The sequence below is a fragment of the Strix uralensis genome, chromosome 4 (genome assembly GCF_047716275.1).
Source record: "Strix uralensis isolate ZFMK-TIS-50842 chromosome 4, bStrUra1, whole genome shotgun sequence".
In the NCBI taxonomy this organism is placed as follows: domain Eukaryota; kingdom Metazoa; phylum Chordata; class Aves; order Strigiformes; family Strigidae; genus Strix; species Strix uralensis.
Window position 1 is genome coordinate 9,391,583 of NC_133975.1, and position 15,098 is coordinate 9,406,680.

Here is a 15,098-nt window from a genome sequence, read left to right on the forward strand (position 1 = left end):
ACTACAAAGCTGCTGGACGTGCACATAGGATCTGGAATACATATGTATGTTGCTTCTTATTTCAAAGGCCAGTAAAAGCTATAGAGCCACCCAATTCTGTAACACGTCCTGTATATTTAATACACCAATATTATATCCATCCACCCTGTCTCTGCAGCAGAATATACCCAGAGCGGAGCTCACGTCATGCTCTTTGGAAAAATAAAACTACCACAGGAATTGCAACGAGATACACATACAAATCAGGCTCTAGATGTGGCTGGGCTGGTGTCAGATGCAGCACTGTGTCAGCCCTGGCTTGCGGGAGCACACAGGCTCTATTACAGCAGAATTAAGAATGGCTGATTTGTCCCCATATTTGAGCCTTCCCCTGAAGCAAGATAATGTGCCACTGAGAAAGAGCTTGCCTAAAAGTCGTAGCAATAATGCCCTAAAATTGACTAAAATTCTGTCATCCCTAATAGATGAAAGCCCTCAGCTCATATTTATTGTAGGATGCGGCTGTTTATTCTGAAAGCTCCCATGCCACTCACTATGCATCCCTCTGCTCTGCGGAGCAGGGGAAAAGCCCCTGGAGGAAAGGAGGTGGCCAGGACCTGGGGAAGAGCCCAACGTGTGACATCTCTGAAGGGCTAAAGACAAGGGGTATTTCTGTACTCCTCTGCTGCGGGTGGGCAGCTGGGGTGGATGGCCAGCAGCAGGCAGTCAGTGCCCTTTGGTGGTCTCTGATCGCATCCAGGAGAGAAGACTTTAAGTACAGCCATCGGGCACCCAGAAACTCATCTCGGCAGCGTGTGTTTTCTCCTCACAGGTATCAGTCTGCACAGGCTGGTGGGGGATTAAACAGGTTGTGGCTTCATTTCAAATGCCCGCCCCCAAGTAAGGCACCCTGCTACACCCGCAAGTGCAAGAAACGCCCTACGTGGTGATGGCACAAATAGGTCTGGCAGGCAGAAGTGGTCTCTGTCTTATCTCTGGGCTCCAGAGCATTGTCTTGGTTTACTCCAAGAACAGGGAACACCCAGCCTGCACTGGTGGTCAATGGCTCCTCTGAGAGCCGCTTGTGACCACGGTGCAGTCCCCTGGCTGTGCACACAGCTGCTGTGCTGAGTCAGCATTATTTCAAGGTCTGATTTTAAATCTTTGCTTCTCACACCCTCCACAGGCTCTTTCCAGTTTTTTTTTTTTTCCTCTCTGCTTTCTCCAATCGTCTACTTTGCTCTCCAGGCTGCCAAATTATTTTACCTTTGCCAGCACCTCCCTGTATGTAGCTCTCTCAGAAGAGACTTGTTGTGTCTCTCCAGCTCACTCATTCCTCCTTATTTCACTTCAAATCAAACAACTCGCCCCTTGCAGAGCCCTCTATTCCTCATCTGTCCATGCTGTTCAGTGGGAAACAAATCCCACAGGATGAGGTTGTGTTGCAATCAGCTCGCAGAGGGTGCAGGCACAGAGAGAGCCTTCACAGGGTGGCTTAAGCTCTCGCAGTGTTTACCCTGACAATCATTTGGATCCTTAATCTTAGCAACGACGACTATCGGCTTGAAATTCAATAAACCTGCCTGGAATCGTGGTCCTTTGGGCTGGCTAGCTAATAAAAAACGGTTTACCCATTCCAATGCACCTTATTGATATAAACGGATAGTGACGTGAGCTCTGGAAAATGTACCCCAGCATCTGCATCCACTGATGCCATTTAACCCTTGGATGCTAAGGGTGGACAGCTCGAGCTTCTACTCAACGCACACTGACACTGATCTCTGAACCAATATTTCAATTCGGTCTCGTGTGAGCTCGTAACGGTCCGTCAGGCTGAAGGAACAGCTCGTTACAGCACTGCAGGGCTGCAACGCTCACTCTGGCTCACAAGCCGCCTAACAAGTCCCAGTTTTGATAAGGAATATCTGGCGATATTTATTGTGTGTACCTAACCTGATATGATTCAGAGACTCATGTGACTGCGTCTCTGATTAAACTTGCCAGCATAATAAAACTTGAATTAACGTTTCAACTACTTCATCGCTTTGCTCCAACTCAGTATTGATTCAGGAATTGCTTTCTGCCCACTAAGGAAGCAAGTTCTGCAAGGATGGGGATGTATGGGGGTACATTCTGCAAGATCCTTATCGAGCCCAGCACTGCGTCAGCTCAGGGTGGTCCCCGTGCTCCGCTGTCTGCTTTGCTAAATACAACAGCTCAGACGTGCAGGTGAGTGCACCAGAGAGATTGCAAGGGGGAGGGAAGACGCTCATGCCACCGCACCCCGTCTCATCACATGCTCTCTTCCTGCAATGTCACCAAAGGTGACTCACGAGAAGCCTCGGCTCCAAGGGCTTTCGGGCCTCTCCCGTCCCAATCTTCTGGTTGGAGAGGCAGAAGGGATTCAAAGCATTCATGCCTGAAGCCGATTTTTCTGACAGCAGCCTGCGTTTAACTTATTCTGAGACTATCAACAGGTTGCACGTTCAGAGAGAGAGATTAGCACCCAGCATCCCAGGCAGGGCTTTGGAGAGGAATGAAGGGAGAGAGGGGTTTTAGCCATGCCAATGGCCCCAGAGCATGCAAGGCCCCCCCCAAACCTTCCCAGGACAGCCACTCCCGGTGGCTGAGCCCTCAGCGGGGTCCAGGCAGACGGAGGTGCCATGGAAGCATGATGGTGACAGCCTTGGACACCGAGAGCACCCCACTGACCATGCTGTATTTCAGCTGCTCGCTCGGAAAAGGGCAGCCACTCACAGTCTCTGAGCTGCCAAAAGGGGATTGATTTTCATCACTGACAGCTCTCAATATTAAGGGGATAAATAAATATAAAGTTCTGGGAAGGGAATGTTTATAAAGGGTAAAAGGAGAACAAACACATTGGTAGCAAAACTATCCCTGCATGAAGGGGAGTGCACACTCCTAGCTTGAGGGGGAAGGAAAACTTCGGGGCTAATATGTGGCTTATGGCATAATAGTCCTAAAATAAATGCAATTGTGTTGTGCAAGGTTTACTAGTTTACGTACATGGATTTTTTTTATAGTAAGAAAGTGGCTGAGACACAGTCCAGAGCCGTAGTTTTTGCTGCACAGCACCACATCCCGAGCTCTGTTACGGTGGCCACCGCAGTGACGAAGCAGCATCAGAAAATCTGCGCTTAATCGGGTCTGTGCTCCCCAGCCCTACGTGAGTGTGCTGCACCAGAGGTTAATAAACGGGAAACCTAAAAATATCCCACTCTAGGGAAAACTGCGAACCTTGAAGTCCTCCGTACAGGACTATCTCAATACCCCTTTGATTTCCTGTTGTAAAGGGCTTCCAAATGTTATAAGCTTTTAGTTTTCCTCCAAATGAAAACCAGTTCAAAACCATTAAAGGGCTGAGCTAACTTGATCTGAGATGCAGACCATTACATCTCCCAGCAACCTTGAAACTCCCTGGGTTCAGATCAGCCGTTTCCATCCTATTACCCCACTCCAAGAGCACCATGAAAGCATTTGCCTTCACCTGACATGGAGGAACAGTCACTGTGGCGCTTCTGAAACACATTCACAGTGTGAGAAACCACCCTGAATTCTCACTTACGTTTCTATTTTAGCTGTGGGCTTAGGAAAGGTCCTGATCCTCCTTTGCTGTTCTCGTCTTGGTAAATGGGGATCATAACAGTAACAATAACGGGTGTTGCTCTTACCCTGCTGACTTTACATGAGATCAGAATTTGGCCCTGCTTTTGCAAAAAGTGATCTAAAATAATGACGGCAACAACTCCCCATGCAGTGTTATAATTATGCTGCTGTTGTTGTTTTTATTTTTATCGATTTTCTGGCACCTCCAGCACAGCAGTTGTGAGAGCAAACATCATGCAGTTTGACACGCTGCCAAGTCATCTCTGTGACGGTGAAATAACCACATTTTATTTATATGTCTGCTTTTCCCCCCATTGTTTTCATTTAAACCAATGGTGTCACTGGCGAGGGTCTCTGCTGACATGTAGGATTTCCTCGCCGCAGCCCCGTCTCAATGCTTGCCCACACAATGCGACAGTATTGAGATGTCAGAGTCTCCGTGCCTGATAAAGGTGTCAAGACAGATCCCGGTCGCAGAGACAACAGCACGAACTCCGAGCCTGCCACGGCAGCCACGAGCAATCCCCGCCATACACCCTCGCTGAAAGCCAAAGCTCCACACTGCCCCGGCTTTTTTTGCACATTTCTCCGACCTGAACAACCTCAGCCTGCCTGTTCCGCAGCTTAGGTTTTTTGGGCCCCCTACGCAGAGCATTGTCGGCTCCGATAATACTTGCATCTATTTTCAGTGAATGAGCTGCTGCGTCAAGGGGGATTAAAACAGAGCTGTGACTTCTCTGTACGGAGCAGCTCGGATCGCTTGTCAGCAGGAACTGACACATGTCACTTGGGCAACTCGACCGCATCGGGGGGCTCTGAGATGACCACAATATCCCAGACCATAACTATGATAGTGACTAGATCATCGCAATCGTAACTAGATACGAGTGACATTTAATCATATTTTAGTGAAGTAGCCAGTCCAGTTAGCGGCAGCAAACATGCAGAGTGCGTGGAGGCTGTGATTACTCCCCTCAATAAAACATAGCGATTCTGGGTGTTTGGTGGGTGAAGTCAGGGTGCTCGAAGCGGGCTGCGCGCTGGTGGCTTCGCTTTGGGGCACAGCGTGGCAACCCTGCCGGGGAAGGGAGCGGGTGCGTCGCCCATTTGCTGTGCGAGCCCAAGCACCGCACGCAGTTTCCGTGCTGCCCCCGACCCCCGGATCCCCCTTCGGCCGCTCCCACCGCCTCTGCTCAGAAAACGCCCTGTACAGGGCCAGAAAAAGGGAACACACGGGAGTGTGTCGCGGCACACGGTGCCACTCCGGAGCCGCGACGGGCGCGCTGCCGCGGGGTTCCCACCCAACTTTAATCTCACCTTCACGGGAGGAGGGTGGCTGCTTCACCCCAGGGGCTCCGCGGGAGAGCGCAGCGGCAGAGCCGCCCCCTTCCCCCTCCCGGCCGAGACCTTCCCCCCCCGTGCAGCCCCGGGGGCCGGGCGCGGCGCGGAGCGGAGCGGGGCGGGCGGCGGGCGCGGCCCCCCGCGGCGGCGGCGGCGGGGCGGGGCGGGGCGGCGGGGCGGGCGGCCCGGCCCGGCGGGCGGGGACATCGCGGCCGCCCCGCTCCGCGCCCGCGCTGCGCCGAGCAGACGCAGGAGCGCCGCGGCAGCGGGCGGGCGGCGGCTCCCGCGGGCGCGCTCGCTACCTCCCTCCATGCGCGGTGCGCGGCCAGCCGCGGGGCTTGCGCAGGTAGGCGCCCCGCCGCCGCTCAGCGCCCGGGCTGCGCGCGTCCCCTTGCGCTTTTTTACCGCCCCCACCACTTTTTTCCCCCTTTTTACTACTATTTTCCCTTTTTTTAATTATTACTATTTTTTTCATTTTCCCTTCTTCTCCTCCGTGTCGGCACCGGGGGCGGGGGGGTTCCTCCTCCCCCTGAGCGCCTCTCTCCCTCTCCCGGCAGCGCGGCGGCGGAGCGGAGCGGTGAGCGGCGGCAGCATGCGGCCGGGGGATGTCTGAGGCGGGCGGTGCGGCGGCGGCCGCCCTCCCCCGGCGCCGCGCCGGAGGCATGCGGGCGGCCTGGGGCTCCGTCTGGTGCCTGTGCCTGGCGGCGGCCGTCGGCGGGATGCCGGCGGGGCGGCGGGGCGGCGGGGCGGCGGCGGAGAGGAGCGGCGGGCAGCCGGCAGGTAAGGCTGCGCGGCCGCGCACACGTGTTCCGTTCTGCGGCCCGGGCTGGGGGAGGGGGGGTGTCGGGCGGCGGGGGGCCGGGTTTAGCGCTACGAGCCCCCACGTTCTCGTGGAGTGGGAGGGGGACGGCTGGAGGACCGCCGGAGCCGGCTTTGGAGCGGGAGTCCCCAAAAAGCGGCGGCCGGGGAGGTGGCAGCCGGGCCGGCGTGACCCGCCTCTCACCGCGGCTCGGGCAAGCCGCAGAGGCGGCCAGGAGGGGAAAAACTGTCTTTAAGATGATCCCTGAGTCCCTGGAGTCCTCTCCCAGCGGTGGCAGTACATGCAGCACCCCGGGTTTGACCCGCGGCTGCGTTTATAACAGCGGTTGGGGAGGGAAGGATGCCTCCGCGCATTGGAGCGCGCATCTTGAGCGCACATCCGAAACGCTCTCACTGTGTGTGTCCGGGGTGGGAAGAGTAAGGAAGGGCCATTTGTACCCACATCTTGGGAGCAAAACTGGAGTTGCGACAGCTCTGGGTAGGCACACGCTGGATCGCAGCGTAATAACCGCGGCTGTGCTGAGAAGGGACCAGCATCTCGGGGAAGGCAGTAAAGATCTCCCCTCGAGTGGCACCACTGCAGTTGCAAGTGAAAAAAAGTTTAACACGTCGGACAAAAGCTGTTGGTTTGTTTGTTTTTTTCTTTTTTTTTTTTTTTAAAAAATAATATACGACGGGTTTGAAACGTCGTGTCTCTCTGATACGCCTCAGCTGCTACCTGAGTCCCTGTTTATTTTTCAAAGCTCTTTAATGGAAGGGAGCCCCCTCGCAGCCCCCCGTCTTCGGGATTGCATGTACCCGGCAGAAAGTTTCCATTGTTCAGGAAAGGGTTTGAAGCCTGTTTGCCAAAAAAGTGACAGGGGAATAAATGGGCTTCGTGGAGGCTGGGGGGTGGGGGCATTACTTTCATACCCCTTTTGGTTAAAGCTATAAATCACACCGGGGGTTGGTTTTGTTTTCAAGAAAGTCCTAATAAAACACCAGATTCTTAGTGTAACTCGTTTGGCTCATTTTTCACAGCCAAAAGAATTGATTTATGGGGCAACATCTCAGCGACGTGGTCAGACCAGATGAGGTTGGTGTGCGGGAGAAGCGAGCAGCCTGTGCTGGTCACTGGGGTGGGAAGCGGCACAAGCGAAGTGTCCCCAGTTCTCCCTGGCTGAGCCTGAAGTACGTGTTGGCGCTGTCACTTCAGGCACAGTTGAACCCACGGGGGTGGGGAGCAACCTTGGTGGCTGCCTCGGTGGTCCCCTGGGTTTCCACTCGCACCTTCAGCCTGTAGCTTGGGGTTGATGATGTGTTCAAGTGGTGCTAAACCCTTCCCGTGCTCTAAGGCACTATTGCAAGTTAAGGCTTTAGGATGCTGTTTGAACTGTGGCAAGTGGTGTACTCAGAGGTCACGCTGAGGGAAACATCCCTCCAGCGATGTCTGTGAGCTGAGCGATGGGTTGGGATTTCCAGGGGCTCCGGTGGAAATCCTCCGGACGGGCTCTCTTACGGCTCTGTCAGCTTTCTCCAAAGTGTCACTGTCAAACCCCCCCTGTTCTCCCTGGGAGCAGGGTTCAGCCCTGAGCAGAGGGCTCCCGTTGACCCAACACCCAGCAATATCTCCGAGGGTTGCCCCGTCACAGCGAGCTGCTGGAGGCTGCTGCGGGCGGGGGGCTGCGAGGACAGGGGGAGCTTTGCGATGCCGGTGGCTCTCCCACCGCCGACCACGTGCGCGGGGAAGCGTGAAGCCGGTGCTGCTCGCCCAGCTCCGTGCCGAAGCCAGCGGCCCCGCCAGCGTGGGGGCACCCGCTGCCCGTCCGACCTGGGGGGGAAAAGGTTGTGCAAAAGAAACTGTAAAGAATATAAACCTTCAGAGCCAAGTAAAAACACATTTTACTTTTTCAGTCTTTTTGAATTGAATGGTAAAAAGCAAATTCTTTCTCCTAGTCAAATGGGCCATGGGGTATTGGCTCATTACTGAGGGTTGTTGTTCGCTGGGCTTTGCATTTACAGTCTAAGGCCTTATTTTCCATAAAGGGGCTTGGAAGGATTTTTCCCCAGTGATCTAATTCTCCACACGGGGCTGTGAAGGCTATAACAGCTACTGCTTTGTGCCTATACTCAGCTACATAAAACACACATTGAAGGGAGGCATTCTCGAGGTATGTGTATGTTTGCTAATATGAATACTCGCTATTAGCGGAGGTGGAGGGGGTGCAGGTTTTAACATCTCCGCAGGGAGGTGTTCGGCTGTTGGCAGGAAGGAGGCAGATGGCGGGGCTGTTGCTGAATAGAAGCTAAACTAAAAACACCAGGGGCCTCATCTGGGCTGAGTTTCTCTTCTCTCCCTTTCTCGGGACTGCTGCAGGAAGAACAATGTCAAATTTCCCCCCCCCCCCCTTTTTTTTTTTTTTTTTTATGAATGAAAGTAGAGAGGCGAGGCAGGATTGAATGTGTATGTCATTCAGGGGCTATGACAGAGATGATTAGGGAGGTCAGTGAACTCCTTTGCAGCCTTGAGCATGCGGTCACTCTATTCAGCAGCCACAGAATAGACATCAATATAAAAAAGCCCGTCCAATTTGCATTAGTATTCAGATAAAGATATTACTTCGTACGATTTGTGAATGTCAAGTAACGCTGGCTGTTTTCTTAGAGAGCAGACCAACTGAAACAGCAGCATTTCGGTTTTAAAAAATTTCTGATAACCAGCTTGTCTCCTATAGCTGGTGTGTATGTGTCTGTCTGTGTACAGTATACGTGAAAAAGGGAATTTCTGGGCTTCTTAGGATTCGTATTCCGCTAGTTAGCTGCTAAAGCTGTCTACGCGCATTGAAAGAAGTTGTACAGCAAACTGCTAACATTTGAGCAGGTTTATGCAGGAAGGGAAGAGCTCTCCCAGTCTGTCAGAAGCAAGAACCGAAGCTGCCTTGTGCAGCCCTGGAGTCAAATTTTCACCCAGAGTTACTGCACAGGCAGTTTTCCAGCCAAAAGAACAGAAGAGGGGCGGTTTCAGGATTTTGCTTAAGTTGAATGGGAGGGCATGCACCAATTCCTGTGACTTTTCTGCTTAGAAAGAACTGGTGATGCGCTGGTTGTGACGGTTTTCTTCATGCAGCTGATGGCAACCAGGCTCCTGTAGCCTTTCAGCATGTGCCCAGCGAGGGGTCCGAGGTGTAGGGTACAGCGATCCGTGTCGCTTCGCTTTGTGTATCTGAACGTTTCAAAGTTCACCCTGAAATTATAAGGGCATTGAAGTGAGTTCCAAATGGCACTGATCATTCTTGGAGCTGGCCTCGGAATATATGCGTTAAAACCCTCTAAAAAGAGTCTCTTATATATGGATGGTGCTTCCTACTTCGTGCCTAAGACCAGAAACGCTTTACTTCAGTGGACAGCTATGAGTGATACAGTTTTGAGATTAAAAGTATTGTTCTCATTAACAGCAGCAACTTAAAAAGCTCATTAAGTCTTTAATGTTGAGACTAGTATATATTACTGAGCAATAAGAGGACACGAGTAACGAATGATGAAATATGGCTTTTTTTTCCTTTTTAAAATATTTTTTTTACCTAGCAAATAGCAAACTAGAAAATGCAGTGCAGAGATGGACTCATTAATGTATTAGATACTAGCTGTATAACATCACGTCTTCTGTGCGTATTGACAAGGGTCACTCCAATTAAATCTGAGGGTTTTTTTCTTTTAATTAAGACTTTATTAACAACCACTGAGTAGGGAACGTGATGAAAGTAAATCTGAAAATTGTGTAGCGAAGTGTTGATCTGCTAATTAAATGATGCAATTAAAGTAAGCCACTCTCACCAGCACGTTAACTTTTATGACTCCCTCCAACAACTCTTCAGCATTGTTCGGGAACGCGTACCTGTCCCGACAGCCTGCCTGAGCGTGGTTTTTAGTTAGGTGAACACTCAAGAAGTCTTGGTTGCTGCATCCCTGCTGCATCTGGACCGTTTCCATCCACTGGCACCCAGTCTGCTGCCTGGACAAAGCTGAAATTTCGCGTGAAGCTGGAGGAGGATTTTTTTCCCTCTGTAAGTCTGGGAAACAAAATGTTTCCTCTTAAAGTATGTCAATAAAAGTGAACTTTGATATCCAACTATATGCTTAGAAAGCTGTCCTCCCTGAAAACTTACTGTGTACATCTGCTATTTCACTTAGAGACCCTAAAAGATAGGGAATTGGCCCAGTTACTGAGCACTTAATAAAATTTCCAGTTTACAAAACCATTTGACCAAGATGTTCCTGACGGTGATCGGTCAGCTGGCACACAGAGTTGTGACTGAAGGCGTTAGCTGAGCCTTAATTTCAGTGAAGTTTAGGGTATGGCCCGCGGGTAGGTTTTTCTGGCTGGTCATTGAAGTGTGTAGGATCCAATGCAGGAGCCTGGGCGTGAGCCCTCAGGCTTCAGAGTAGGTGGAGAAGTGGCTGCATTGTCCTCATAGTTTCGCTTTTGTCAATTTTTAATATATGTGGGGTAGACCCAGCAGAAATACTACAGATTCAGATATTTCTACTAAAAATACAGGTGAAATTCTCCCCACAGTTTGGTGACTTTTTCCCAGCTAGGCTGAACCTGATACACAGACGATCAATTAAACCGACTTTTATTTTTATTCTGTTTGCCCATTTGAAGACTTTTCTCCTTTTCCTAGTGTGCTACATGCTTGTAACTTTTCCTGTCCTGGGGGTTTGTCTGGCTCTGCATACCTGTTTCTTCTTTTCTTCTGACCGTTCAAAAAAAAAACCAAAAAACACCAGCTTGAAATTGCCTGCTGTCTCAGCACCCTCCAAGCCATTTGATAGTCTGGTTTTATGTAGCTGCAGTAGTGTTTGCCATTTCATCTCTTTTAGTACTGGTTAGTTAATAAACTTTATTCTCCTCCATGTACCAGGCTAGATACTGGAGAGGATGGTGGCTTGGTAAAAATTTGCCTTACCTCGTTTCTTTTTTTTTTTTCAGCAAATGGGACTGTGGTTCAGCAAAGCCATTCATGGTATGTGGAAGTGGGCAGCCCAGGCTGTTAGGAGGAGTAAATCTGATAGCACCCCCTATGCAAACTCTGGGCTAAAACCATGTCTGAAGACACGTACAATGCTGAAAGCACCTTAAAATTCCTTTTTACACCCTGACGTTTTTTCCTTGGCCTTCTACATAGCTTATCAGTTTACTGTTTGCCCCTCTTTTGGCTGTTTATCTGGTGATCTTGTAAAAAAAATAGACTTTTTCTCTGAAGTAGAGCTGACTGTCCTGGTGCCCCCTTTCTGATACGCTCACAGCTCAGGTTGCCAGGTACCACAGATATGATTTAAAGCCCTGGATGTGTGAAGAAGGGCTTTTATTCCTGCGGTGAATGCGGTATTCCTGGTGTGCTTACCCCTAAAGTATCTGTTCCTTGGCTTGAATGACCAGGAAGTTTCTGTAATATCAAAAGCAAACAAGAACTGTGAGATATGAGCTGAGTAAAACCTTTGGTAAACTTAGTAGTTAAAATGTGAAAGGTAATCAGACGTAAGCCTGCCCTATTATTCTGATAGGCTATCTGGGGGGTTGTCGCATTCAGGTGAATAGGGGCTAGCCAGGTAGTTAAATTGTTTGGTTTTTTTTTTTTGCTGTGACACTCAGGTTACACAATGTAGCAAAGTTTTTTTTTTTTTTTTTTGAAGAATAGCAGTACGGTCAAGTAAGAAAACATTTCTCCAGTAACTGCTTTGGTTTCAGATGTATTCATCTAAAAAAGGTGTGGTATTTATTGTAGAGGGGGAGGTAGGTCTTGTGTGCTGGCCTTGCTTCTCAAATCCAGAAAGCAGGGGGAAGATAAAGAGTTGGTTAAATAAAAAGGTTATATTAAAACTTGGAAGGAGATTTCTTTATCACACAAAACTGTATGCAAAACAATTACCATGTGCTTACACGTTTAGCATCTGTGAGATTTTGGGCCTGTGCCATTTCTGCAGGTTGCGAGGGGTTAAAAGTATTAATGACTCAGAAGAGAGAAGGGTTCCAAGTTTTCGGGTGAGCAAAGGACGCAGTCTGGGATCGCGCTCTGCAAGAGAGCGAAGCTCCGCAGGCTGCGGTGTGGGCTGGAGGCACTCTTCCCCCGGAACGCCGCAGCACGAGGACCCCAGCGTCGGTGTTTGCACCCAGGGCTTGGACTACGAGCTGTGTAACTACCCACAAATGTCAAGCTGCCGCATGGCAGCATGTTGGTTTGGGGCTTTTTTCCCTCTTTTCCTTTTCACCCAAGGAGCCAAGCGATCCCTACATCCCTTAGTTTGAGTATAAGGTTTTTAGGGAAAGGAAATAACAGGCAACCATGGGGCACTATGGCATGCCAGAGACCCGCAGGGTGGCTCCTGCAGTTTGATAACCAATGAAAGTATTTGTCAGCTTATCTTCATTTAATGCTTTTGCCCTGGAAAGTGGAGTGTTTTGTAGTTGTGCCTTTATGGCATCGAACTGCCTTATGCTGTTCATAAGGAATCTCAGTACAGTGTTTCAGGTGATGTAGTTAAATCAGCAAAGCTTTGGAGACCAGATCACTGCTAGGTTATATGGATTGAGCTAGTATCCAGAAGTAATGGAGTTGAAGCATTTTGGAGTTGACCTGAGGCAAGTTGGGTGTAGGGGAGTCAGCAAAACAGCTGGGTATTGCTTAGGGGCCAAACCTTGCGGTGGTTATGTGGTGCGTGGGTGAGTTCTCACTGATGCCAAGAGAGGAGCAGTGCAAAGTAACAGGCAAGAAGTGGAGAACTTGACTGTCTTAGAGCTCCAAGGAGTGTGCTAAGGATGAGAGCATCTCTAAGGATCCTCTCACACAATGCAGGCGGCACCTGGCCTCTGCAGAGATGGGGTGCAGACGTGGTCCCCGTAGCAGGACCCACGTCCCAGGAGCCATCTGGTCTTCTTGCTGGTGGTGGCTCTGCAGGGGGACTTACTGGGAGGTTTCATAGTGGTGTGGGGCAGAGGAGATCATGTGAAGCCCTGAAGGTGTTTCTGCTTCACAGGGTATGGTAGGGTAACATGTGTCACTGACAACTCATCCCCTCTTACTTGCTCCCTCTGGGGAAGCCAAAATACGCATCTGTGAAGGCTTTTCTTCTGAGGAAAAGGGAGCTATGGGAGATGTTCCTGGATCAAAATGATGAGACCAGCCTTTATCAACCTTACACTTTCCCTGTCAAAAAACTGAAAAGCTCCCAAGAATTGGATTTTTAATTTTACTTTGATGCTTGGCAGAGCTTGTAAAGATCCTTCACGGCAAGTTTGGCTCCCAGTTCGGAGGGTTGTTGCTTTGTTTGGGGGTTTCACCATTCTCTGCTGCTTGTAGTCTTGTAAAAATAATGAGGTCCTGATCTTGCGCCTATTGAATCTTAAGCAAAAAAGCCCCCATTGATTTCCAAGGGAGCAGGCTGAAGCCCTTCACAGATCGTGGTGGGAGCAGCTATTTAGCATAAGCAGGGATTGTTTGGAAAGTTTTCTAATGACCCAAACATTTTAACAAGCAGAGGAAACTCAGCGAGTAAAAGGGCTTCCTGGTTTGGGGGTGGGGAGGCGCCCGGTGCTGCTTCATGGGGGCAATCCCTGGAGCCAGCTCTCCATGACCTCCCGTTCCTCTCAACCTGCTGTAACGCAGACCCTTGCTTTCCATCTCGGTTTTTGTAACTCCAGCTTTGATGCAAGCCAGCGACAGCATCGCAGCCCAAACGCGAGCGCCGGAGGCGGTGACAGCCACCGCCCGGCCCCCCCGTGACTCTGGTGCAAGTCCTGTGTGGAGCCCAGCCGCCGCACCAGCCACCATCTCCACATGGCCCATCCTCGTTGCCATCGTATCAGTGTCGGCCAGCATTAGCCCCCAGTGCCGTGATCTTCCAGCCGCACAATGCACCGGGGAAAGTGTTAATAATCCCCTGCGGGGGTCCGCAGGCGAGCAGGGGCTGAGCCGGTGGAGGAGCTTTCCCTGCCTTTCACGGGCAGGCAGAATGGGGGAAAAAAGTTTTCTCAGGGGTTTGGGGTTTTTTTCATATCCTCCCCCCTTTCACGTGCAAGACTCAAGCGGAAGAAATTTCCTCCCAGCGAAATATTTTGGAAGCTTGTTTGGAGACTGTAGGTCTTGAATTAACCAGTGATTTGATTTTTGTTTAAAATTTTTTAACTTCTCTATATAGATTCCCCCAGGCAAGCGTTTTGCTTCTAGCCAGTAGCAGGATCTGTGCAAGATGAGCATGCTGATTCCCCGAGATGTGCTTTGGGAGATGGGGGTATTGGAGCTAAAAGTGGAGAGGAAAAACCAGTTGCAATGGGAAGATTAGGGAGTTAAGAGTGTGCCCTGACAACTAGCATGTGCAACCACAGATAAATCCTTCACGAGCCTCTCTTTAATTAAAAGAATGATTGGAATTAGGCATAGTACCATCTCTCCTGATCTGTATCGTGTATCTGTATGAATAAAGCATTTTTGGGAAGGGAGAAGAGAAAACCGCCAGATTTTAATCTTCCTTTGGTAGCCGATATGTCTGCCTTTTGAAAAGGCATATTTCTCCCTGTCTTAGAGTACCCAGGCTTGTTGACAGTAAACAACTGTCACTTGGCAGTTTATGAAAGAAGAAGAATGTTTAAGAAAACATGTCCAGTTTAAATAGTTATGTTAATAGGCTGGGGTTTCATGAAGAAGTGGGGGGACTGGTAAATGGAGGTACATAAAGTAGCTGGTATTTACTGCGTAAGAGGTAAATTGCGAGTGAATGCATTTGGAAAAAAATAAAATAAAAAGTACATTCATTTTTACAGCCGGTGTGTTATGCATGATTTTGCTGCTTTCTGTGGTAGCTTTTTTTTTTCCCAGGGAAAACGCAGAAAGCGTCTCTCTTGCAGCATGCAGTGGGTTGGGCCCCGGGAGGCCCCGGGGTGGGACGAGCCCAGGGCTGAGAGCCCAGCACTCCCACTGACCGGCCCTAATGCTGCTTCACGCTCCACGGGCAGCACTTAGACCTTGCAGCTGCCCTGACGCGTCCTTAGCCTTTGCTTCCCCAGGGATGATCGGAAGAGGAGGCTGCAAAGAAACTCTGCCTCCCAATTTGTGAACTGATTAATTACAGAAAGGAAAGAAAAAAAAAAAAGTAAGAAATAGCAGATGTTGTCCGCTCTGCATCCCTGCCAAAAGTTGCTACAAATCCATCACCCACCTTCTTCGGAGTTAAACACTCGTGAACATAGTGAGTGATGAGCAAATGTAAAGCATTTATTTCAGCTCAGCCCAAAGGCATCAGTGTCAGAAGTGTAATGAGTGAGGGCCTGGTGTCAGGCACTTCAAATCTGTAAT

The 15,098-nt window shown here is 50.1% G+C and overlaps 1 protein-coding gene across 5 annotated transcripts in view; it reads left to right on the plus strand.

Moving 5' to 3' along the window:
* The first annotated feature begins 5,158 nt into the window (after positions 1–5,158).
* Positions 5,159–15,098, plus strand: part of FGFR3 (fibroblast growth factor receptor 3) — a 57,843-nt gene continuing 47,903 nt past the window's right edge. For 4 of the 5 annotated variants that reach the window (XM_074865571.1, XM_074865573.1, XM_074865574.1 and 1 more), the window contains exon 1: positions 5,159–5,727. In XM_074865571.1, the coding sequence (XP_074721672.1) occupies positions 5,553–5,727 (175 nt within the window). In that variant the 5' untranslated portion in view covers positions 5,159–5,552. The remainder of the gene's footprint in view (positions 5,728–15,098) is intronic. The other variant, XM_074865576.1, reaches the window with a different exon arrangement.